Source organism: Trichosurus vulpecula, chromosome 4, assembly GCF_011100635.1.
Source record: "Trichosurus vulpecula isolate mTriVul1 chromosome 4, mTriVul1.pri, whole genome shotgun sequence".
Taxonomy (NCBI): Eukaryota; Metazoa; Chordata; class Mammalia; order Diprotodontia; family Phalangeridae; genus Trichosurus; species Trichosurus vulpecula.
The window spans coordinates 64047593-64072195 of record NC_050576.1 but is presented as its reverse complement, the minus strand read 5'-3'; the positions used below and the strand labels follow the sequence as shown (position 1 = coordinate 64072195).

The 24603-nt window shown below is 40.0% G+C and overlaps 1 protein-coding gene across 2 annotated transcripts; it reads right to left on the bottom strand.

Annotated features, from left to right (window-relative positions):
• Positions 1-507: 507 nt before the first annotated feature.
• On the bottom strand, positions 508-22157 carry GORAB (golgin, RAB6 interacting). Of its 2 annotated transcripts, none has more exons than XM_036758234.1 (5): positions 22039-22157; positions 18224-18575; positions 14362-14463; positions 10498-10638; positions 508-2850 (listed from the first exon to the last, which is right to left on the bottom strand). In XM_036758234.1, exons 1-5 carry the CDS (start codon positions 22097-22099, stop codon positions 2391-2393), a joined length of 1116 nt encoding a protein of 371 aa, XP_036614129.1. In that variant the 5' UTR covers positions 22100-22157; the 3' UTR covers positions 508-2390. The 2 variants fall into 2 exon arrangements, with proteins under 2 accessions (XP_036614129.1, XP_036614128.1); XM_036758233.1 differs by having other exon boundaries at positions 14362-14468; positions 18220-18575; positions 22039-22148.
• Between the last annotated feature and the right edge of the window lie 2446 nt (positions 22158-24603).

Genomic DNA, 24603 nt, shown 5'->3' with positions numbered 1-24603 from the left:
TACTGCCTCAACTTTTGGTCATATCACGTCAAGAACAGTGTTCAGCACCTCAGATTTAAAGCCAGGCAGCCTGTTAAAGTTATCAACAACTGCAGTAGGTAGTGTTAGCATCATTATCCCCATCCAACAGGTGAGGAAAGAGAAGCAGTGTAGTAAAAATGGCTTGCCCTATGGTTGCAGAGACAGCACCAAGGCTCTTTTCGCTATACAGCACTGGCTAGGGGTATCCATTCCCCCATTTTTTTTCCACCTGTGTTTCTTATTGGCTAAGGACTTAAATTAAGATTTAGCTAGCACACAACTGTTGAAGCCAACATTCTCATCTCAGTAAAACTAGGTCTCTTTCCCAGCAGTAAGTAAAGCAAGAGTCAAGTAATTACACATGCCCCACATCAAGGGAGGAGAATATAGCAGCATACTCCTTATGAGTCACTTACACAACACATATTTTAAACAAGCTTTCCAATGTAGACAAGAAATAATGGAATTCATTTGATTTATTTTTTAGAAAAATAAGATGAACTTGGACATCAAAGTTTCAATTTTATGTATACAATTCGTAAATTTTAAATGCAATTATTTACCTATGTTTGTGATTTTGAAGATGACAACAGCAACAGTCAGTAATATTTCAATCATACTGGATAATATACAAATATAGAGCTACAAACACAGGAATAGGAAATGACAGCGAAGCTACAGTCCAATCCCTAAGTCCATACATTAAATAAGATGGTCCTAAGTTTTTCTGAGAAGTTATTAGTATTGCACATTTCCTTTCCCTATCTGAAATGACTAGTTTAGAAATCTTTACACTTCCTAGGGTATGTGTCATACAGATCATATCATAACTTAATACAAAACCCCCCACAGGTTTTCGGATGAGATTATAGCACTTAATTTACACAAAAGTTTATAGAGTAAAACATATTGGCCAAGCAAATGGCAGTAAGAAATGGAAAAGCTATTAGAATAATGGCAAGTCAATATTAGCTATAGAATTTTAAAATTTGTTTTATTATGTAGGTTCATTTACTCCCAACACACAAAACAAATTGAGGGAAAAAAATAACAAAACTTTTTTGATCATTAACAGTAATAATTTACTGAATTATTCCCTGATACATCTTCTTATATGTATTTTCTTATTATATGACATTTTCACTCTTACATTAAGACAGCTAAGTATTCTTCTGAATTTAGACAGCCAGCAGCACTGAAGCAACGATAACATTGATGGCAGAAACCCACGACTTTGTATACAGTACTTGTCCCAAGAGTCTTCAAATAGCTTGATGGGGCAACGGCCCAATGCCCTAAACTCATGTGATCTATCCATTGTGATTTATAAAATGAAAGCAAGTCAACAGTATAATAGCTCAAATATGTACCTCTTGAGGAGTGTTTAACAAATCTGCTATAGTCCAGATGAAGTGCTCAACAATGAGCCTATTTAGAAGAGGGAAGCAGGCCATCTTACACAATAATAAAAAAGAGAAACAGATGCTTTCCTAACATATCACTCCCTCCCAAACAAATAAAAACCCTACGTCAATGAAGAAAAACTACCGAATTTTCCCAGCAAAATTTAATATAGTTCAGGTAAGGTACTACACTGAAAGTTATTTCTAGTTTTGTTGTTTTTGCTTTTAATGGGCATCAGAAAAATGATTTTAAAAACAAGAAAGTTAAAATTCTAGCAATCTGGTTTGTTTTCTTGCTTTCTTCAAATCAGCCTCCTGAAATGAGATAGTTAAGGAAGTGAATGGTGAATGAATGAAAATCACTTCTAATATTGCCAAGCACTCTGGTGAAAGGTGCACAGAGTTTATATTTTAACGTGAGAAATAACATCTATTGGGGAGTAGCTGCTTGGGAAGTCACAAATAGAGTCAGTGGAACAAGAGAGCAGCTCAATAATACACCTCAGGTATACTAATGGTAGTGATTCGATTGCAGGTCTCTGACAAAGAGGTGAAAATCAGAGGTGGGGTGGGGGAGGGTGAGCACCTGCAGAAAATGGCCCGGATGAAGATGGGGAAAACATGGTCCCTGGGAGAGCTGAGCCCAGCAGCTAAGCTGCTCCACGGCACGGCCTCTGGTGCTCAGGTGTGGAGGGCAGAAGAGCAGCAGACGCATAAAGTGGACTGAAGTTGACTAAACTCATGGCCAAGCATACACCCCACACAAAGGGCATGACTAAGTACATTCATGCTTAACAATAAAAATGCAATTACTTGGCACTTCACAAATGGGGATTCAAATTTAATTTAAAGATGGCTTTCAATGGGGTTTTACTACAAATTTCACTGAGTTGGGGCACAGCCCGATGGCAGAAAGCCTGGTAGCCTACCACAGACTCCACACTGGGCAGCACAAATGCTGGCCCTTCACGTGGCCTGATGGGCGGGCAGTGTGTCTGCAGCAGTTTCCCCATCCTGCTCAGGCCTGCCTGGATCTGGACAGGCCCTGGTCTCTGCCTTGGTATCCTGGCCCTCTACCTGCGGCACAACAGCTGCGTCTGGCCCCTTGCTTCCCTCGGCTGCTGTATCTAGAGTGACACCACTCCCAGATGGCTTCGGGGCCTCCTCCGAAAGGGCTGTCTGCCTTCTTCCCTCTTCTTCTTGCTGCTGCAGCAGCTTCTCCACCTCGATCTCCAGCTCCAGACTCTCCTCGTCAGCCTCCACTTCCAGCTGCTGCATGAGCGCCTCCAACTTTCGGGCCTTGCGGAGCTCGTTCTGCTGGATGATGGTGCAGAGGTGCTCCGTGAGGTGCTCTTTGATCTCCGTCTTCCGCTGCAGGTCCAGCTTTGCAGCCACATACTCAGCTTCCGCCTTGTCGAACCGTTTCCTGCAAGCACAAGGACAAAGATGAGCTTATGGGTTCCCTGGTGGACTGGAGGAAGATCCTGAAATGATCCCACAATCAGCTCAAAATGGGATGAGAATGAACAGCCACAGATTAGTGCTACTTGGAGTGAGTGGGGAAAAAACCGAATGGCAGATAAATGAGTTGCTAAAAGCACCAGGATTAATATGTTAATATTGGAATCTTTCTGTACCTCCACCTCCCTTCCACCTTTTGTTGGTGTTGTTACAATCCAAAAAATTAACATGCAGGGCTAGTACACTACCATACTATTTATTACCTTGTCTTTCACCTCAAAAGAGATAAAACATAAAAAACCTTATCTCACTTCTCCTAATAACTTTCCCAAGACTTAAGTATAAGATGCACTATTGTATCCATTTTTTTAATAGTTGAGAAAATTAAGACCCAGGCAAGTTATGCCCAGAAGTATAGGCCATGTTAGTGGTAGAACTGGAACTAAAACCTAAGTAGATTTTCTGACTTCAATGTCATTTCCAGTAGATGATGATACATGGGAGCCATCATCCAAAATTTGTGGATGATGCATGTAAAACGTATTAAATGATTACTAAAAATAAAAACCACAAAACCCTCTCAGCTCTATGGACAACGAAATTATGCTGCAAGTCCTAGAACTAATTCTCAAAAGTAATTAATGCTCTTCAATGGTTTCACAGCCCATCTGTGAAAATAATAAACTAATTCAATTATTCTATCTTTAGTTAAATTTTATTCACTACGTTTTGTATACTGCTTGTACTCCTCTTCTCCGAAGTAAACCATTACCTGACTCTGGTATTGTTTAACTGACCCCAAGATTAGCAAAAATAATATTTTGATGTTAATTGAGATTTTGATATAGATATTAACGATATTAAGTGATACACTAATACACAGATAACTCTCTGTATAAGAACATAATGTGTCTGGCTTTAAAATAAACTAAATGCAAACACCTCAGTGATTTGCCTAAAGAATAAGAGCTCTTTGGGAACATTTATATACATACAGTATTCACAAACACAGAGAGTAAATCTCTACATATTACCGTTGGCTGAGGGATGCCACAGACTGACAAGGAAGCAGGGGCAGAAGATGCTTGGGGGCTACACAGTCCTACAGAGAATGCCCCCAAAGTTCTTGTACTTGGTGAAGAGAACATTGATAATTAGGGTATACACATAATGACGTATCCAAACAGAGAGCTCCTTTAGAAAAATTACTAATGTGCGAGAATGAAAAACAGCTAGTTCTCCTGATCTTCTCCTTTACCAAGTAATGACCCAAGTTGAAATAAATGAACACAATGTAAGTCATTTTAGGTAAAAAAAAAAATGACTTTGAAAATGAGTAGGGATTGTTTCCTTATTTGTACTTATATTACCAGTACTTGGCTTAATAAATACTCATGAAGTGACTGATTTATATTAAAATCTTAATTTTTAGGTATGTATTTATTTTTACATGTGGATCCTGGTCCATACTTGACATTATATGTCTGTATTACAAAGACTAAGCCAAAAGCCTCCTCTGTGAAAGAAAAGAACAGCAAAATGACATAGATAAGAGGAAGAAATAGACAATCATCACTAAAAGTCACTTCTCTTTTTTAATATCTGCCTGATGAACCAAAGAATAACCATGCAACCAACTGAGGACGTACTGAGGGTACTGTCCTACAGAGGTCATCAACAAGTGGTAGGTACTGCCCTTTTCAGGAGCTTTTCATTGATTTGGGAAGATCAGACGCAGACAAAGCCATAAGAGAAGCTGGTCATGGTATCATACTAGTGGCATGCACAGCCCAGAAGGGAGAGATTACTTCTAGCTGTGGTGATGAGATGAAGTTTCACATAGAAGGGGAGAAAGACCTAAGCTGGTCCTTGAAGAAATGGTAGGATTCTGAAGAATAAAGTATGTGATATTAATCGAATAATATGATAAAAGAAAAAAAAAGAATATTGAGAACTGAATAATTGAATAATAAAAGAAAAAAAAGAATACTGAGAAATAACCACAGATCCAGATTTCAAGAATATGGTCTTAAGCCTATTCTTTAACAAGATTTCTAGGTTATATTTTTTAATTTTTTAATTCTTTAACAAGAATTCTAGGTTATATTCGTAATTTTGTCACTGTCTGTCTGGGTACTCAACTTCATATGTAGTTAAAGCCAATTAATAATTGCTAATAAAAGTTTGTTGTTGTCCAGTCATGTATGACTCTGTGACTCCACAGACCATAGCATACCAATGGAGTTTTCTTGACAAAGATACTGGAGTGGTTTGCCATTCCTTCTCCAGTGGATTAAGGCAAACAGAGGTTAAGTGATTTGCCCAGGGTCACACAGCCAGTAAGTGTCTGAAGCCAAATTTTAACTCGGGTGTTCTTGACTCCATGCCTAGCACTCCATCCACTGAGTCATCTAGCTGCCTCATATAAAAGTTTACTATCAGTAAATTCAGTCACCCAGGCTTAAGATCTCCTTGTCTTGGAATTCTTCCCTTTTACTTGGTCTCTCCAAATCTTAGCAGTCACCAAGTAATACTGATTCTACTGTTAATATCTCTTACATCTGGGGGCAGCTAGGTAGCGCAGAGAGTAGAGCAACGGCCCTGGAGTCAGGAGGACCTGAGTTCAAATCCGGCCTCAGATAATTGACACATACTAGCTATGTGATCTTGGGCAAGACACTTAACCCCAACTGCCCTACCAAAAAAAAAAAAAAACATCTCTTACATCTATCCCCACCTTTTCATTCCATGCCAATATCCTATTTCAAACTCTTGCCACCTTTCTTGCCTAGTCTACTGTAAACCTTTGTAGGCTCACTACCCAATATTCAAACTTCATCTTCCCTGAAGCATAAGCAGAAGAAATGAAGGACAATTCTGAAAGTCCTTATTAACACGGGGAAGAGAGACTCCATCTAGGTCAAGGACACACACACTAATACCCAGGGGTTAAATTCAGCCCAACTTCTGTCTTATAAGGCCCAAAAGCTAAGAACGTTTTTTACATTTTAACATAAAACTGCATTTAAAATTTAAAAAACATTCTTGGCCGGTAACACAAAAAATAGGCTACTGGCTCCCTGTCTTAGGCAAAGCACCTACTTCAGCCAAAACACTGCAGTGTATCATATTACCAGTTCCCCCTGATTTCCCTGCCCATATCTGCCCTCTCTCCCTTTTCCCTCAGCTCCTGCTCCTGCCCCCCTTACTTGGCAGGTGTTTTAGGGGTCACAGAAACTTAGCCCTCTGACAGCAATCAGCCCCAAACACTCTTTCTCTCTCTCTGTCTCATTCCCTTACTCTCTTCCCAGTGTCCAGACTCTCTCCCCTTTTCTCTGTTTCTTTACTTATGCAGCAAAACTGAGCATAATCCTACAGAGGAAAATGAATGAACAAGTTATGGTATATGAATATGATGAGCTTTAAGAAATGATGATGGGGATAGTTTCAAAGAAACCTGAGAAGACTTTCATGAACTGAGGAAAAGTGAAGTGAGCAGAACCAGGTGAATAATTTACACAAAGACAACATTGTAAAGCAAAACAACTTCGAAAATCTTAAGCATAAGGACCAACTATGATTCTAGAGGATTAATGCTACAACACACCATCCATAACATGAGGGAGAGGTGATTCAGTGTAAAATGAAACATAGTGGGGGTAAGGGAGGCAGAGGGGGAGTGGCCCATATGGACATTTGTTTTGCTTGACTATAGATGCTTATAACAGGGATTTCCCCCCACCCCCTCAACTGGGGGTGAGGTGAAGAGAAGGGGTAGAAGGAAGGTAGATTTTTCCTGAATGAAAAAGAAAAACATTTTCTAGCTGTGTGACCATTGTCAAGCCATTTAATCTCTTTAAGCCTTAGTTTTCTTATCTGTAAAATGGAGATGACAACACCTCACAGGAAAGTTGTGAAGCTCAAAAGACATAATCTATGCAAAGTGCTCTACAAACTTTAATGTCTACATGTTTATTGGATGGCCCCCTAAGCCTGGAATTCTGTCCCTTCTCTCTGCCCTATATAATCTATACCTACTACAATCTAATGTTATAATCTAAAGCCTTCAAAGACATGTTAAAATATTGCCTCCTGAAATAAGAGATCTCTCCCTAGTGAATTTTCAGAGTATTTATGTTTCTCTTGTATACTTATCACAAATATGAATAAAATAGTACAAAGTAAAATGAGACTCCCATACACTCACACATCTTCCCTACCTCCGCCTCTTAACTAGATAGCACAGTGGAGAGAGCACTAGTCCTGGAGTCAGAAAGACCCGAGTTTATACACCTTACTGGACAAGTCACTTAACTTAAACTGTAAAATGGGGATAATAACAATAACTACCTCCGAGGGTTATTGTGAGGATCAAACGAGATATTTGTAAAAAGCACTTAGCCCAGTGCCTGGCGCACAGTAGGCACTGCATAAATGTTTCCCACCCCCACCACCCTCACTGTCTTGCAAGTAGCAGGCACTTAAACAGGAAGTCCTCTTTTGTATCTTCGGCACTTTATTCCACGACAAAATTAACTACATCTTTAACTCATTAAGTAAAACTAGCAATACAGAAATTAGTAATATTTTTCAAAGAATATTTATTGACATACCGTCCTCTCTCTCTACTAGCCCCAGCTTCACTGCGGCTTGTCCAAAGGCTAGAACTATGCTATTTCTTATATTGTTAATGTTAAACATTCATGATACTCTTTTCATATGTAGCTTTCACAACAAAGGCTTAAAGCACAATTCAGAATGTTTTTCTAGTAATACAGTAACTAATTACATCTAAAAATCTATCAATATTTTAAAAGGCAGCATAGTATAGAGTATAAAGTGCTGGTCCCAGAGTTAAGAAGCTCTGGATTCAATTCCCACTCCTGAGACATATGGACTGTGTGACCTTGGGCAAGTCACTTAACCTTTTAGTGACCCCAGACAACTGTCCAGGACTGTAAGTTGCACTGGGAATTTCCTCTGTCAGTGAAATCATAGGTCCAGATCAAATAAAGAAATCAACTGAAATACCCATATAAAGGCTATAATTCATACAAAAAAATGGCAAACTTATTGGCTTCAAAGTACAAAATGACAAGGTTTACTCTATGAACAAATATTGGCCTCCTTCTCAGTGATCTTTTAATAGAGATTTGTCACAGCCAAAACTTCTTATGACCTGAACGCAGCACCTCCCTCTCCTCTGTAGGAGCTTGCCCTGACAAACATCCACTTTCTCTAATTTTCAATCTCTTCCAATCTACTGGCTCCTTCCCTTCTGCCTAGCAACCTGCAAAAAACCAAAAGCAGCCTTCACTGACTACCCCTTCAAGCGGTCACTTTGTCTTTCTCTTCTTTTCACAGCCAAACTCCTATAAAAAAAAGCTACGAGCGCACAATGAGTCCACTTCTGCTGCCTCCTCACTTCTCTCCTCCTTGAAATGTGGGTTCTGTCTCCTCGCTCTGCTGAAGTCCCTTCTTCTGAGACTACCAATGACCTCTTCGCTGCCCAATATGATGGTCCTCAGTTAAAGCACCTGCCCTTTCCCCCTCATCGATAATGGCACTCATAATTCATGTTTATAAGGCATGGGAAGGTTTGCAAAGTGCTTTGCACACACATAACGCTCTTATTTCCCTGGGTTTTTGTTAAATGATTCGTGTCCTCCCTCCTAGGTATGGATTCACCCCAGGGCTCTCTTCTCTCTCCACACGCTCTCTTGGTGATTTCTTTTGGGTTCAACTATCACCTTCAAGTAGATGATACATAAAACTATAGCCCATCCTTTATCATCAAATGCCTACTAGATATTTCTAACTAGATGGCTTGTAGGCGTCTAAAACTCAACGTATCTAAAGCAGAACTCACCTTTCCTCCCTAAATCCTTTCCTCTTCTTTGCTGAAGACATGACCACCTTTCCAGTGACGCACTTCACAAGCACAGAGACATCTGGCCTCACCTCTCCATCTCTTATGCCCCTCCACATCTGCTCAGTTCTACCACTGCCACATCTCTTGTAGCTGTGCTGTTTCCTCCACTCACAGAGCCCTAGTTCAGGCCCCATCGCCTCATCCGGACAGCTGGAATCAGCTAGTTGGTCTTCCTGCCTTTAGTATCTCCTCTCTTCAGTCCATTCCCTACACAGCTGCTAAATGAATATTCCTAAAGCACAGGTCTGACCATATCACTCCTGCGCCTACAAAGTTTTAATGGCTTCCTCTTGCCTCTAGGATAAAATATAAACTTCTGTCTGGTGCTTAAAGTTCTTCGCAAATTGGTTCCAACTTATCTTTCAAGCTTATTGAATATTCTTCTTCACACGCTCTACATTCTAGCCATGCTGGCCTCTTCGTAGCTCCTCACACATAATATTCCATCTCCCACCTCCAAGCCTTTGAATAGGCTATCTCCCATACTCCTGTACGTACTACTCCATGTGCTCCCTCTTCACCTTCTCCTGGCAGAACACATACATACATCCTTTAAGAGTTAGCTCAAGAACCAACTTGTACATGAGGCCTAATCTGATCCTCTCCACCTGCAGAAATTTCTTTATAATTTACTTATCTGTGTTCCTGTTGTTTTCCTGTTATATAACTGTAAGTTCCTTGAAGGGAGGGATGCTTATTTTTGTCTCTGTACTCTCACGGCCTAGCACATGGTAGGTGCTTGATAAATGATTGATGAATTGAAGCTTAAACCTCCAGTCATTATCTTATTGATAATCACTTAGTAAGTTAATTAACAAAGTCAACTATGACATCTAATGGCATGTAGTAAGCAAACCAAACAGTCACAGGGAGAGCCACAAGCCTCGTTCTTAAACACTGAACAGTGAATTGAAAACCACAACCAAGTATTTCCGCTTTATTAAATTGTTATATAAACATTCTGATGCTGTGGTTTACCCTGGACTAATGAGGCATTCTGATTGATTTCTAGTGTTACAAAGAATGATGCACAACTGAATCATTTACACAGAACTCCCTTGTGCAAAGAGACAAACCGGCATGATTAAAGCAATGCTGAAAGGAATGGAAGACCCTCAAAATTGGATTTAATTTTATACTCTTTTATCTGTTTGCAAAGTCCATGTAATTCTTTACATGTGTTATGTTCATTTTATAATTATGGCACAATATTTTCTTTCTTTAAAAGACAAAACAAAAAAAAAAACCAATGGCTGAAACCAAGGAACATTATGATATCAAAACAATTTATGCAATATAGATTGGGAAGAAAAAAATAAAACTGTTCTGAGAGGAAATGTTTCTGTTTCAAGTTCCAAGATAGGAATACAAATGTTTTAAGGAAAAATGCATATAAAAAATGAGAGTACCCTTCTTTTCTTCACCACCATCCCCAAAAAAGGTGGGGAGGGGGTGGCAACTAGGAGGCGCAATGCATACAGCACCAGCCCTGAAGTCAGGAGGACTTGAGTTCAAATCCTGCCTCAAATATTTACTAGCTGTGTGCACCTGGGCAAGTCACTTAACCCTGACTGCCTCAAAAAAAAAAATCACAGGGACCAGTTCCATTAATAAAAATATCTGTTTTGAATGCTTCTTTTTCTTTCCCAGAATACAATTTTCCCCATAGTTAGTGCTTACCGAGCATAGGAATAGTCCAAGCTTGCCTGATCAATTCGATTCCGTAAGATTCCAATGTCAGCTGATACCATGTCATCTAAAGCCTGTAACTCCTTCTGGATCCGCTGTAGTTTCATGGTTTCTGCCTGAGTCCTTTTAGATCTAGGAAGTGGGAAACAGAAAGCTAATTTTGGATAATGTACTCACAAAAACACAGCAAAGCACATTTGTACTATGCTCTCAGATTGATGAAGTGGGAGAACAAGCCCTAGGACCTCTGATTCACTAAAAAGAAAGCGAAGGTTCATATTGGAGAAGAGATGTGAGTTAGGTCGGACAGTTAGTAAGTACAGTAAGTGGAATGAGAGCCAGCATTTGGACACAGCTCTCCAGGCTACAAATGCACCAGGGGCTTCTCCATTATACTGCAGGTTCTCTTTTTTCCTGTCATTATCACATTTTCACAGGCTCAGAGCAAACTGTATGGCATACCCACACAAGTGCATTCCTTTTTCATGAAGCCTTCATGAGGAAACTCCTAATTTCCTCAAGGTAATTATAACAGATCAATTCTGCATTTCCAATCTTAGTCAAGATTATCTTAATTTCCAACTTAAATTCTCCTTCCTGTTTATGTCAATTATCTCTTGGCCTAATTTAGTAATTACTGAAACTCATATTCTCTATTTACATAACTCAATATTAGTTTAAAATACTCACACACAAAGATTTCCATCTCATTTCACTTTTTATAGACATTATTCTTGAAAGAGAACTATCTATACATAAGCTATCACATGCTGCTTTAAAGACCCACAAGCTGTCATCTTTGGTGTCTAAGAATTAGAAAGCAGCTCCAAATGATGATGTTTCTTAGCTCTGCCTCCAAGTACTCTCCCTGACTTTCACCTCAATCATATATTCTCTAATTAGCAATAATAACTGATTATTAAAGTGTTTTTAAGTTTGCAAAGTATTTTATCATGTGAGTCACACAAGAAGTATTTTATCTCCTTTTGGCAGATGAAGAAACAATCTCAGTGACTGGTGCACAATCACATGTCCACATGTCAGAGGCAAAATTTGAACCCAGTTATTCCTTCCTCTAAATCTATTACTCTCATCAAACACATATATAGCCTAAACAATGTCTATGCCTGTAAGACATGAAATACTGATGACTCCACAGAATTAAAAATGAGTATCTAAACTTAAGAGGGAAATGGAGAAGCACATGGTGGTGTGAACAGATTACAACACATAATAAATAATGAACTACAAAAAGAATCATTGCAAAAGATATCATCAAAAAAGAGACCAGGATGGTCTCAGGGCAAGAGTGAAGTTAACTGGCAGACAACTCACTGTGTTCTACTGGTATCCTGGCAAGGTGCAGATACTCCTCTGGGATAAACTTACAGGCAGACAGGAATTAAGAATTAACAGGCATGGCTGCATTGCAATTTGCATCACTGGAGGGAACAGCCACATTAAGGAGCTCACAGATCCATTTAAGTATGTGGAATCAACTTTTATAGGCTATACTCTGCTGCATACATGTTTCATCTTTTTTCTATCTATATTTGTCTCCCTTTCAATGATGTTTAGCTTTAGTCATTAGATCCTTGAGAACAAAGATTACGTTTCTAATTTGTAGATGAAATCTACCACAATGTCCCACATATCTGTGTACCTGTGTAAATATTTTTTTATGATGATCGTTTGGAGTAAAGAGGGAAATGCACAGACAAAAAGGTCTATTTCTTTTCCTGGGATATAATAAAGAAGTATATACCTTTATAAAGCTTTTCCACTGGCAGAACAGAAATCAGTTTTGAGCTTTCATGGGGAAGATCAAGCTTCCTCTAACCTCAACCTCACACAGACAGAATTCTAAAGCAAAAAAGATTCTGAATTCTGTAACAAAGACCTCATACCTTACCCTGATTTCTCTCACTCACGTCTTAATTCAAATACAGATTTTAACAAGCTTAGTTAGCTGGTTGCCTAGCTCACAGATTAGAAGCAGAAAAAATAGAAAGAGTGGTGAGGGTAGAAGATGCATGTGTATCAGCTGAGCAAAGCACATAGACACTGATGGAAGACACAGAAAAACTAAAAAGCAGACCGCGTTTTGAACATTCTCTAATAATGGGCATCATCAGGATGATCCTAAGTCATCACGAAAAATTTAAATTTAATTAATATCCTTGGAATTGTATAATACTTTTTATAGTTAAATGATTTATCATGAACTATAATAATGAACAAAGCAATGCATTAAACTTGCTTTTAATATTTATATTTAAGTTAAATTAATTTCCATACAAAATACACTTTTTGTTCCTTCTAGGTCTTCTTCATCAAGACTCTGCTTGTCCACTTTCATGCATGTTCCTTCTGTGCTGTAAGAGTTAAAGGACACTCTTTCCTTCTGGTTCTATTTTTTTCACTTGCATTACTAAACAAAAGTCTCTCCAGGTTTCTTTCTAATCCTCATTCTTGGTCTTCATTGCATTACAGTATGTCAGTACATTGATGAATCATAATTAATTTAACCATTCCCCTTTTAGAGGACATGTATGGTGTTTCCACTTTTTTAGAATTACAAAAGTGCCACCATGTACATCTTTGAGCAACTACCTCTTTTTTGGCTGTTTTTCCATGTTTCTTTTAGGGTATGTTTCCCCTCCCCCAAAGATACGACTGTGTCAAAGTTCATTAACTGTTACTGCATCCTGCCAGATTATTCTCCAAAGATACCATAAATGTGCAATTCCACTGAAATAAATGATGTTTCTCTACAACCAACCAGCTGTGTTTTATTGCTTCTTCATTATTTTCTCCAGTTTTATGGATGTGTTACCTAAGAGCTGTTTTAATTTGCATCTCTCTGATCACACAATACATTTTAGAAATATTTCTAACAACTGATAAAATAAAGTTTTGATCCTGGGAAACTCTGGCGATAACCGTATCAGGTCTGTCTGTAATGTGCATCTGACAAAGCTGTTCACTTTAGAGTTTCACAACAGGTGACATTTCATGCAAATGAATATGAAGGTGAACAAACCCATTACTCTTAGTCCTAATCGTCCTTGGTTCTAGTCATCACAGGTCTAGCTTCATCTATACCTGGCAAGCTTTCAAGCCAAGAATCTGCTACTAGTGGTGGTTTTGGCTCAGACCTGACATGTCATTAGTGTAGGGAACTCCTCGTGTAGAAACTTCTCTACTAATGCAAACTGGCTTCTTAATCAAAGTAATTTGTCATTGTCCAGTCATTCAGTCATATCCAGCTCTTCAGAACCCCCAAGGACCACAGCATCCCAGGCCCTTCTATTCTCCATTCTATCCAAAGTCCGTCCAAGCTCATATTCGTTGTTTCCATGACACTATGAATCCATCTCATCCTCTGCTGTCCCCTTCTCCTTTTGTCTTCAATCTTTCCCAACATCAGAGTCTTTTCTAATGAGTTCCATCTTCTCATCATGCGACCAAAGCATTTAAGCTTCAGCTTCACTATCTGTCCTTCCAATGAACAGTTTGAATTAATTCCTTTAAAATATTGACTGAAATGAAAGTATCAGCCAGCTTTTATATAGCTCTTTAAGGTTTGCAAAGTATGTTACAATGTGATCTCACTGAAGCCTCATAACTAAATCCTAGAAGTTGCCTGGAGAATAGAGGGTAAATGATTGTTATAGTTAGCAAGGATGCAAAATCTCCTCTGGAGATTGGTTATCATCAAAAAATAGAAATGCTAGTAACACTGCAGGCCCCTAAAGTGACAGTTGTTAAGAACATACAGTAAGTAAAACAGGCAGGAGAACCACTGGAAGGGTCTATATGGTTACAAATATCACTCCTTAGTACATTTCTTACCTTTCCGCAATAGCTTTGGCCAACAATGCTTTTTTCCGTTTATTTTTCTCTTCCATTAGTCGTTGCTCTTCCTGGAGGACTTCCCAATGAGATTTTTCCTGCCTGGTCAGTAACCAAGAATAAAATCGAGTTTACATAAAAAAGTCCCATCTCCCCAGGTCCTTTTCCTTCCTCCAAAAGCAATGATTTGGCCACGTAAATGTTCCTTTAAGAATCCCCATTAAGAGTTTTCAAAAATGCATCTGTAGCTAGTTATCTTATTCTGACAGTAATAAAAAGGCTGATCAGAAGTAAAAGTTTAAATAAATTGGGCCATTAAAGCCCTTATATGTGTGTAATCTAGGAACAAGCAACTGATGCCAGGGTGTGGTGGCTCACTTGTAGGGGCACTAATATATGGCATTAGATTATTGGCGCAAAAGGAATCCAATAAAACCACTTGAAGATGATGCTTCTCACTATGCTTTTTCAACTATTATATATGGCCCTGATCATGGAGGGTTCTGGCCATCGTAATATTCATTAAGCAATGATTGGTTGGTTAACATTCCAACCAACAAATGTGATCTTAAAGAATCGGCACCACTACATCTAGACTCGATCCTGCCCGACCAGCCTCTTCTCCTTCCTGACAGGTCTGCAACAGGTTATCTCTATCTTAGCAAAGCTTCTGACAGAGTAGACTGTTATTCTTCTGGAGAAGATAGAGAGGTGTGGACCAGACAATAACACAACTAGATGAGATAACTGACTGAATGGTCAGACTGTTAGTGAGTTAGCATAAAGCTCGCAGGGGGTCTCTAAAGGAATACCTCATCCATTATGGGTCCTTCCCAGCTTAACATTTTTATCAATCACGTGGATAGAGACATAGGTGGTACAGTCATCAAATCTGCAGATAACACAAAACTAGAAGGGCTAGTAAATACACTAAATCCAAAAAGATCCTGACAGTTTAGAGCACTGACTGAATCTACTAAGATGAAGTTCAAGAGATTAACATAAAGTCTTTCACTTGGACACAAAAATTAACCTCTTGAATACAAGACTAGGGAGGCACGGTTAGACAGCAATCTGAAAAAGACCCAGGAATCATAGTGGACTAGAAACTCACTGAGCCAGCAATGAGATATGGCAACCCAACAAGCTAGTCATCTTGGGCTGCAGTGAAAGGCACAACTTCCAAGAACAAAGAGGTTCCACTTCTACCACTGTTACCTTCAAGTCTGAGCATTACCACTGAAGGTTGCTGATGAGCTAGAGAGTGTGCAGAGCTGGAGTTCATGCCACGTGAAGCCTGACTGAAGCAGGTGGCTAGCCTGTAGAACAGTGCACTTAGGTAGGACACGGTTATCTCTTCAAGTATATAAAGGTCCACCATGTTGTGGAGGGAGTACGCATGTCCTGTTTAGTCTTCAAGCCTAGAAGCAGGAGCCACAGGGAGAGGCTGCAAAAAAGGCAAATCTAGGCTCCAGGTGCAGCAAAAGCTTCTTAAAAATTACAGGTATCCAAAAGCAGAATGGCTTGCCTCAAGGAGAGAAGTTCCCCCTCTTTAGACATCTTTAAAACAGAGTCTGGATGACCATGTCAGACATGATATAGGGTGATACCCTAACAAATATGGGGTAAACTAGATAGCTGTGGAAATCCCTTCCAACTCCTAAATTCTGTGATTCTTTAAATTATCCCACTTTCAAATATATTTCTACAGAACAAAATTCATCGAGCTAAGTACCAAAGGCTGAATGAAAAACAAAGGAAAGAACTGATAGCAAAGACAAGGTTTTTAAAAAAAAATTCCACCCCAAACCTCTCTTGAGCTCAGTTTCATCATTAAAATGTACACCATCACATAAACTCTCTAAGCAAGAAACCCAGAAATGGTTTTCACCTCCCCAGTATTTAGTTTCCCAGACCTAGTACATCCGAACAACTTTCAAAGTTATGCTTTCCTCTCCAAACCTACAACCACAATGTGGTTAGGTCTAGATTAAGATAATTCCTCACTCAGAGCCAGATTCCCTGCTTCCACCCTAATTCCCAGCTTTCCACGAGTGGACTTCAACACTGATACCATGGCTTCCTCCTCTACTTCTTATTATTCTGACCATGCCATATCTATCCACAGAGCACTTGCTGGAGGGTAATTAAATTTACATTCATGAAGCATTTAATACACACAAAATGTTGGGGACATAAAGATAAAAAATGAAATACGCTCTCAATGAACTTATCCTCTATTAAAGGGATAGAACACGTAAACAGGTTAAGTTAAGGCAAGGTAAATGGAGGAAGAGGAGATCATTACAAAAAGATAAGGGTGGAGGGAGAGTGGTATCAGGAAAGCTTCACAGACAGGTGGTACCTGAGCTAATCCTTGAAGGAACAACAAGATTCTTAGTGAAGATGAAGAAGTCATGCATTCAGGAAAGGACAACTACTAAAACAAATCTGCAGGGGCAGGAGATGAAATTTCAAACCCAGGGAACAACCAGAAGTCTAGCTTGACTGGGAAAAAGTTACTGTGTAAAGGTGGGTAGTAAGAGAGAAGGCCAGAAAGGCCTGGATCCAGGTGCAGACAACCTTAAAGCCTGGGCCAGGCTTTTACATGAGCCTGGAGATGAGGCAAAGATCCTAAAAGTTTTCAAGCAGGACAGTGACCTACATGGTCAGACCCGTACCTTAGGAAGGTTGTTTTGGCACCTACAGGGAAATCCAACTGGAGATAAGACAGACTAAAAAAACAACAGACCAATCAGGAGACAATTCCAATAGTCCAGGGGAACGGGGACGAAGCCCTGATTTGGGGTGGTGGTCATGTTACATACATTGGCAGGCATAATCACCATTTGGTTAATTTTATTTAGCTACATTTATGACAAAGAATGGTCCTATTCTGGGGTGGATAATTATGCCCACAAATGACTGATACAAAACAAAAGGGCATCGATATAATTTATTTTTAAAATAACTATTCAAGCTATTCAAAAATGGATTGAGCTGCCTTGGAATGTAGCAAATTCCCTGTGCCTGGCCATCTTATGGTGAGGCTCTTAGATGACCACTTGTTGAGGATGTTACAGGGCAGAGTCATGCCTTACCTCGCAATTAGATCAGATGAGCTCTAAGGTTCCCTCAAATTCTTAAGTGTATCATAATCAGCTCTTAGAAGACAAGAAACATTTAACTCACTTGGTTTCCTATTCAGTACAACCTGCAGGGAGGCACTTAGTAAAGGATTTTTACATCATAGGAACAAGCCTCAGGAAGAGATCTGATGAACACAATAATCTGGAAAGAGATCCAGAGGGAATGAGACACAAAAATGAGTGGCATCCCATCTCCCCAGGGGGTCATAAAATAAAGAGATAAGAAACAAAAGTAGAGAATGTAGAGTAAAGTCCCAGAGTCCAGATGATCAGAAGAAGTCAAAGAATAGCATATTCTACAGGTCTTGGGCATTTGTACTAAATTAGCTACTTTAGTTTCAGAGACTGTATTATGAGAGATATTGAACACAGTACACTTGAGACGTACCACCACTGTTTGTCCACCTCTTTCCTCTGTCTTCCCCTTTCTTATGCCTTTTCTACAGCCCATAGCATCCTTGCCCATACACGCAGGCCCATTCTGAAAGCTGAAGAGTGAGTGGTTTTACATAGGTCAAAAAGCTGACATCCAAACTTCTTAGTGGCAGGGCTCTATATGTTCTAACAATAACTTCTCCTTTCTACGATATTTCTAGGTCAGAACACATTATAACATAGAAGACATTAAGCTTCAATTTCCCTAAAAACCAATGATAAAGAAAGAACAATGAAAACAAATGGAATCATTTTCATGGTTATATAGACTTACTAACAATTCCACTTTCTTTTTTTCCAATTTACAGTTTGGTTTTGCAGTAACCATCTCATCTTTTTTAACATCATTATTACAGGAATTCTCAAGTCCTGCTTTTTTCTGCTGATTTCCCATGTTTTGATGCCTTTCGTTATCGCCAGGGGATATAAGAAGAGTAGGAGATGTGTGATGCTGCTGAGAGTCAGCTCTCCGTTTTGGCGCAGAAAGCAACTGCTCTGGAGGCACTGCTGCTGTACCATCCTGAAGTCCAAGCTTTTGGCTTTGTTGCTGAAGGGCCTTTTCACGTTGCAGCTGCTGTCGACTTTTGTTCACAGGGTGACGCCTTTGTCGATCAACAGGCTCAAACGGATCTATGTATAATACAAGGAAAAAATTATATTTGAGAGTAGCAGATTATAAATCACTTTCTACAAAAAAAAATCGACAGATTAACAGTTCAGTAGAAACCAATTTTAGATCTCCATTTTTTAATCTTTTATATGGCACACATAATAGTAAAAAATAATTTTCTGTTCTGTCTTAAACAATACTCATGCCCCACTATTGGTGCACAATAAAAATTCCCCATATAGCCAATTCTGAAATTTAACCACATGCAGATTAGCTTTCTGTAAACCACACTTCAAAAAGATCTGTTATTTCATCTCTGGGAGTAATCACACCACTAAAGCCAACTACAAACACCCTGGGCTTTAGTAAATGGTTTCAAGGGTCCCTATGATCAAAAGCCAACATAACTTAATAACCAAGCAAGGCTTAATAATACCATCCTAGCTTTATCTGATTGAAATGTCATGATCTTTGCATTGACTGAAAAAGAGAAATTCTATAGAGCTTGTTGACAAGATTATCAAACAAAATCAACATACAAGTTGATATTTGATATTAAGTGTGAGGGTAGAAATGGGGAAAGCAGTAAATTCAATATTTAGAAAAGTATGCTAGTAAATATGGTTTGGAATCAAGAGCTGAAAGAGCAAATGGCTTGTAGGCTTCCCAGAAGAAGCATGCCAGTATATGTTTTTTTTCTTTCTTTAAAGAGAGTTAGAGGGTACTAGTACGAAAATACAAGTACAAAAATAGTATCATTAAAAAATGAATCTACATACATTTACACAGAACACATATAATACTTTAAAGCCTACACACACACACACACACACACACACACACGTTCCCTGAAACAGGCAAAATTTTAACTAGTCCATATATTCCACGTTCATTCTACCTCATCTAATTAACGTGCTTACCACAACCTTCTACTTTCCATCTCTCTAAACTAAAATCAGAAGCATTTACCTAAGGCTGATACAGTTCCCCCACAAACTCTACTAAAGGCAAAAATTAAAGATACGTCAAGTTCCTCCCTTTACTCCCCACTTCGGGACCTTTCACTTGTAGACATATAGACCTGTGACAGATATATGCTGTTACTGACAATCATCTCCAAACTTTCTCCACTCCCTAACTTCCCTATTTCCATTGAGGGTACCAGTATCCTTTTGGTCTATCAGTTGCCAGGTTTTGTTGACTTTACTGCTACAACTTATCTGTCACCTTTTTTTTTCCATTCACAAAGCTGTCATCCGAACTCCACACCACATCATTGCTCCTCTAGTGACTAACAGAAGAATGTCCCCATTGGTCTCCTTGCTTCTCATCCTCTCCCTCACCACCCTGTGTACAATGGACTGTGTGACACTACTAAAGCAGAGGTCTGACCATGTCACTCCTCTACTCAACAAGGCCTAATAACTTCCAATTTCTTCTAAGACAAAATACAAGTGCCTGCTTGGCAAGCATTTTTTATGATGTGATTTTGTACTTGGGTGCTGTGCGTGCCAATGCAGAAAGACAAGAAAACTCAGCAGCATGCTGCTGCTGAGTTACCTATGCTGTGGCCTCTTTCATTTCTTAATTCCAAACCATATTTGCCAGTGTACTTTTTTTTAAGTGAAATACTCTTTACAATCTGTATCCAGACTGCCTTTACCTGATCATTACACTATGTAACCATGTTACTCCCCTATTCGATACACTCCAGTGGCTCCCTACAACCCAAGGGATCAAATATAAAACCCTGTTTGACATTCAAAGCCCTTCATAACCTAGTCCCTTCACCTTTCTACTATTAAGGCTTACTCCTGGATCCAGCCATGCTGGCCTCCTTGTTATTCCACTAACAAGACACAGACTGTGCCTCTGCTCCAGGCATTTTCTTTGGCTGTCTCCCATGCCTGGAATGCTCTTCCTCCTCATCTGGTTTCTGGCTTCCCTAGTTCCCAACTAAAATCCCATCTTCTATGGAGGCCTTTCCCAAATGATCACAATTCTAGTGTCTTTCTTTTGTTAATTATTTCCTATTTATCCCACATATAACTTGCTTGTTATCTCTTCCATTAGATCAGGAACTCCTCAAGAACAAGGATTGTCTTCTACCTTTCACTGTATCTGCAGTAGACACTCAATGTTTAGTGACAGACTAACACCAATTTGCTTCACAAACTCTCTGGTTCCACTTAAACCAGCCTACTTGTTCCTCACCCATGACATTCGACCTTGATGCCTTCGAGCACTCACCTACACCCACACCCACATCCCCTTCTCTCTTTACCTCCAAATATCTCTCCATTCCAGTCTATACAAACTAATCTTAGGAGGATGTAGGTCTGACCATGACATCCTCTTATTCGATAAACTCCAGTGCCTCCCTAGGACCTCCATGATTAAATATAAAATCCTCTGGAATTAAAATCCCTTCATAATCTTGCCCCCACCCCCTTCTAATATTCTTTTCAATTAAAGTCCAGAAACATTTCTACCTTCCTTCCTTCCATATAGTTACTCTGGCTTCCAAACAGGTCACTCCCCCTCCCCACTTATGGCACAGCCACTGGCTAGCCCCTAGGGCTGGAATGCTCTCTCCTGGCTTCCTTTAAGTCCAAGTTAAACTCCCACTTTTTATAGCAGGCCTCTGCTGATGCCTTTAAGCCTAGCGGCTTTCCTCTAAAATTATCATCAATTTATGCCATATATATTTTATTTATACTTAGTTTGAGCATGCCCCATTGGGCTGTGAGCGCCTTGAGGGCAGCGACTATGTTTTTCCAGTCTTTCCCTGGCACCTAGCATAGCGCCTGGATGGTCGGAGCTTAATATAGTCTTACTGAACAACCAACCCTAATTAACGTCACTAGGAATTTCTGATTACGCCCACCTCTCCATTTGTATTTATTTCACACATACGTTTTATTTATACGTGCACATATTTTCATTTGACAGTAAGTTTCTTGGGGGCAGGGAATGGTTGGCTTTTGCTTTTGCATGCTCAGTGTTTCCAGCAAACACTTAATAAAAGCTCTACCTATCACACTTATCTCTGTGCCAGGCATACAGTAAGAGCTTCTAGACCCACCGACCCTAGCTTTCTTCAAAGCTCAGCCTAAATGTCACAAGGAATTTCTGCTAAGCATCCCTCCCCCATTATTTGTTTATTTCACAACTACTTTTTATTTACACTTACACATATTTTCATTTGATGGTAAGCTGCCTGAGGGCAGGAATACTTAGCACTTGCCTAGTACGCTCAGCGCCTCCAGCAAGTGCTTGATAGTTGCTCCATCTATCCACCTAGTGTGCCTCTCGCTATGCTTGGCACACAGCAGGAGCTTAATAAATGTTTGCAGGCAGGACTCGGCCGGAGCCAGGTTTCCACCGAAGGGTCGCTCACCCTCCTCCTAGTAACCCCTTCCCAGCCCCGCCCCCTCTTCCCCTCCAGGACCTAAAAGACTGAGACACCTCCTAGCTCATTACCTTTGTTCTGCCGCAACCTGCGCAGCTCCTCCTCGGAGAAGCCGGCCCATCCTTGCGCCATCCGCCCGCGCCTCTCCGGGGCCTCCCAGGGCTCCCGGAGCCTTCGAGGCTCCCCGGCTGCCAACAAGACCACCCCAGCACGTCCGGCCCTTCGCCGGCGGGGGCCATCCGCTTACCCAATCAACGGGCCGCATTCAGAAACAAGCCCCGCCCCACCCCCGGCTCCTTCCCCTTCATTCAGAGGCAGATAGCCTTTAGGTGGCCAAAGCGGTGCCGGATTGGAAACCTCGAGAGATCTGCGCAGCATACATTCCCCGCCACAACCTATACATCGTCACCTTCCTCCTGCGTCTCATCCTCGCTGTGGTTATCAGTCACAAAAGGAAAGCCTAGCGGAGCTTCGGAATAAAGTTAAGCTTCTCGTCAGGCTTTTTAATCGTGATCCGGAGGGGCGGGGCCAGAGAAGCCGGAAGGGGCAGGGCTATAAATTTGCCCCGTAGTATTTGTGGGGGCCTCGGGCCACCTCTTAATCCTAGCCTGGCGGACGGTCTCACCTAGGCCGTTGTCTGTGGTCCTACGAGCCGTGTTTCACGTCGGCCAGACTCTACCTTGGACGTCTTTGCCGACAGCCTCCAAAACCTCGTTTAGACTTAGGCCTTTAAACAAACAACTCAAACTCTGGGGCTTTCTTTCCGTCTCCCCACGGTTGTGTTTGTGCTCTTGCCCCCTTATGTTTCTCCCTCCTATTCTCGCTTACTTTCCTCTGCTTTCTTGCTTTTTTTTCTCTTTTCAAAATGTTGGGCTTTCAGTCATTTGTAGGGAAAGCATTTCAAAAAGTCATTTCTGCAAGTGTTATGTAAAAAAACCATTTAAAGTGCTTTGTGTGCCTTCAAGCGCTGTGTAAGTCTCAGTTATTATCAATAATTGGTACTTAGTGCAGTGAGTGAGTGCAGACTGTCCCCGCTCTGGGGACAAAAAGATGGAGAAAGGGCTTAGATCTTGCCCTTAAAGAGCTAATATCCTACTGGAGTTGGGATGTGCAACAAGGAGGAGACAGACAAGTGAGCTATACACCGGATGAATAGGAAATATCGAACACAGAGAGTTGCATTGAGTGGAACATAATAAGGGCAAATCCAGGGTAGCATCGTTTGTTGGAAAGATGGAGCACACTTGGGTTCAAATGCATACTATGCTAATTACCACCTGGGTGAGCCACTACCTCTTTGAACTATTTTCCCCTCCTGTGAAAAAAGGAGGCAGAAATAAATGATTCTTAAACTACCAGCTCCAGTCTGTGATGCTAAATTGTGATGGGACAAAGGAGGGGACCGGGGAAAAAATGCCATGAAAGCTTTGAGAAGGAAGAAAGAATGACTTGAGTGGGGTGAATGAGGGTGTGGCAGGAGTTGACTCTTGAAGAGAAGGACTTCGTAGGAGATGGAAGCTATCATAGAAGTTCAGGGTACTAATCAAGGCAAAAGAATGTGAGAAGAGGTTTTAGGGTCAACTGAGCTGCTTTTATTTGATTTTTTATTGATGGAGGGAAAATGAGATGTTAAAACTGTCAAATTTTATTGGCCTACCTTAATAGACTTTAATTTGGGCTAATAAGAAAATTATGCCATCTTAGATACCTATCTCTACAGTGATACATCCCCTATTTTTCAGGTCAATCTGGTTTTAAGGAAATGAATTCATTCAAAACCACTGATTAAAGACCCAATAAGTTCAAGACACAGCTAGGTGCTATAACTGCAAGATTCTTGTTCTCTAGTAGTTTTTAATCTATGGGTGGTGAGATGTGTGCATTAAATAACTTCTTCAAGAGAGTGGTGAGACTTGGAAGGGAGAAGACCCAAATAAGAAATTATAAAAGGAGGAGATCTGAGACTTTGCCAAATATGTGTTGTTTGTCAGAACACCTTGTCCCAATTTTTAGTTCAGAGAACTAAATGACGAGATGAATAAAACTATTAACTCTAAAAAATTACTTTTTCATTGCAGTCACTTTAGTTTTTTTCAAGTATTATTTACAGAGGATTTCCCTGAGAGCTGGAATGCAATAAACTAAAATGAAGGAACAACATATAAATAATCTTTTTCCCTAACCCCCAAGAGCTCAACAGAGTTGTTCTTCTAGGCCACATCTGATGAATAAGGGTAAAGCACTGGCTGAAAGTTTTTCTACATTTGTTCCACTTTTTTTAATTACTTTTTTTTTTTTCTGATGATGGGTAAGATCCTTGTCTACATAAAAGCTTTGAGTAGAAGTTGTATACTTCTAATTTTAAAATAAAACCTTAAGCACCTACCATATGTAAGGCACTGGACTTGGCATTTGAAGTTATAAAGTATTTACAGGAAGGAGAGTACCTTAATTGAAGAGATTTGGAAGGTCTTCAGGGAGGAAGTAGAACCTGAGGTAATCCTTGAAACTACTCTAAGGAGGAGATGTGAGGAGAGAGTGAATTCTGGGAGAGTCTGGACAGCTCCTTATTTTTTAAACATGACTTTATTTGAAAAATTATTTTTTGAGGCATGAAGCTATCAAGACACTACTTG

Excerpts from the sequence above, each read along its gene's own strand:
- GORAB (XM_036758233.1), bottom strand. The coding sequence starts at position 22,099 with ATGGCGCAAGGATGGGCCGGCTTCTCCGAGGAGGAGCTGCGCAGGTTG. Across the intron at positions 18,576-22,038 it reads CAGGTTGCGGCAGAACAAAG|ATCCGTTTGAGCCTGTTGAT; the intron begins GTAATGAGCTAG and ends TATTATACATAG. Across the intron at positions 2,851-10,497 it reads TTGGACTATTCCTATGCTCG|GAAACGGTTCGACAAGGCGG; the intron begins GTAAGCACTAAC and ends TTGTGCTTGCAG.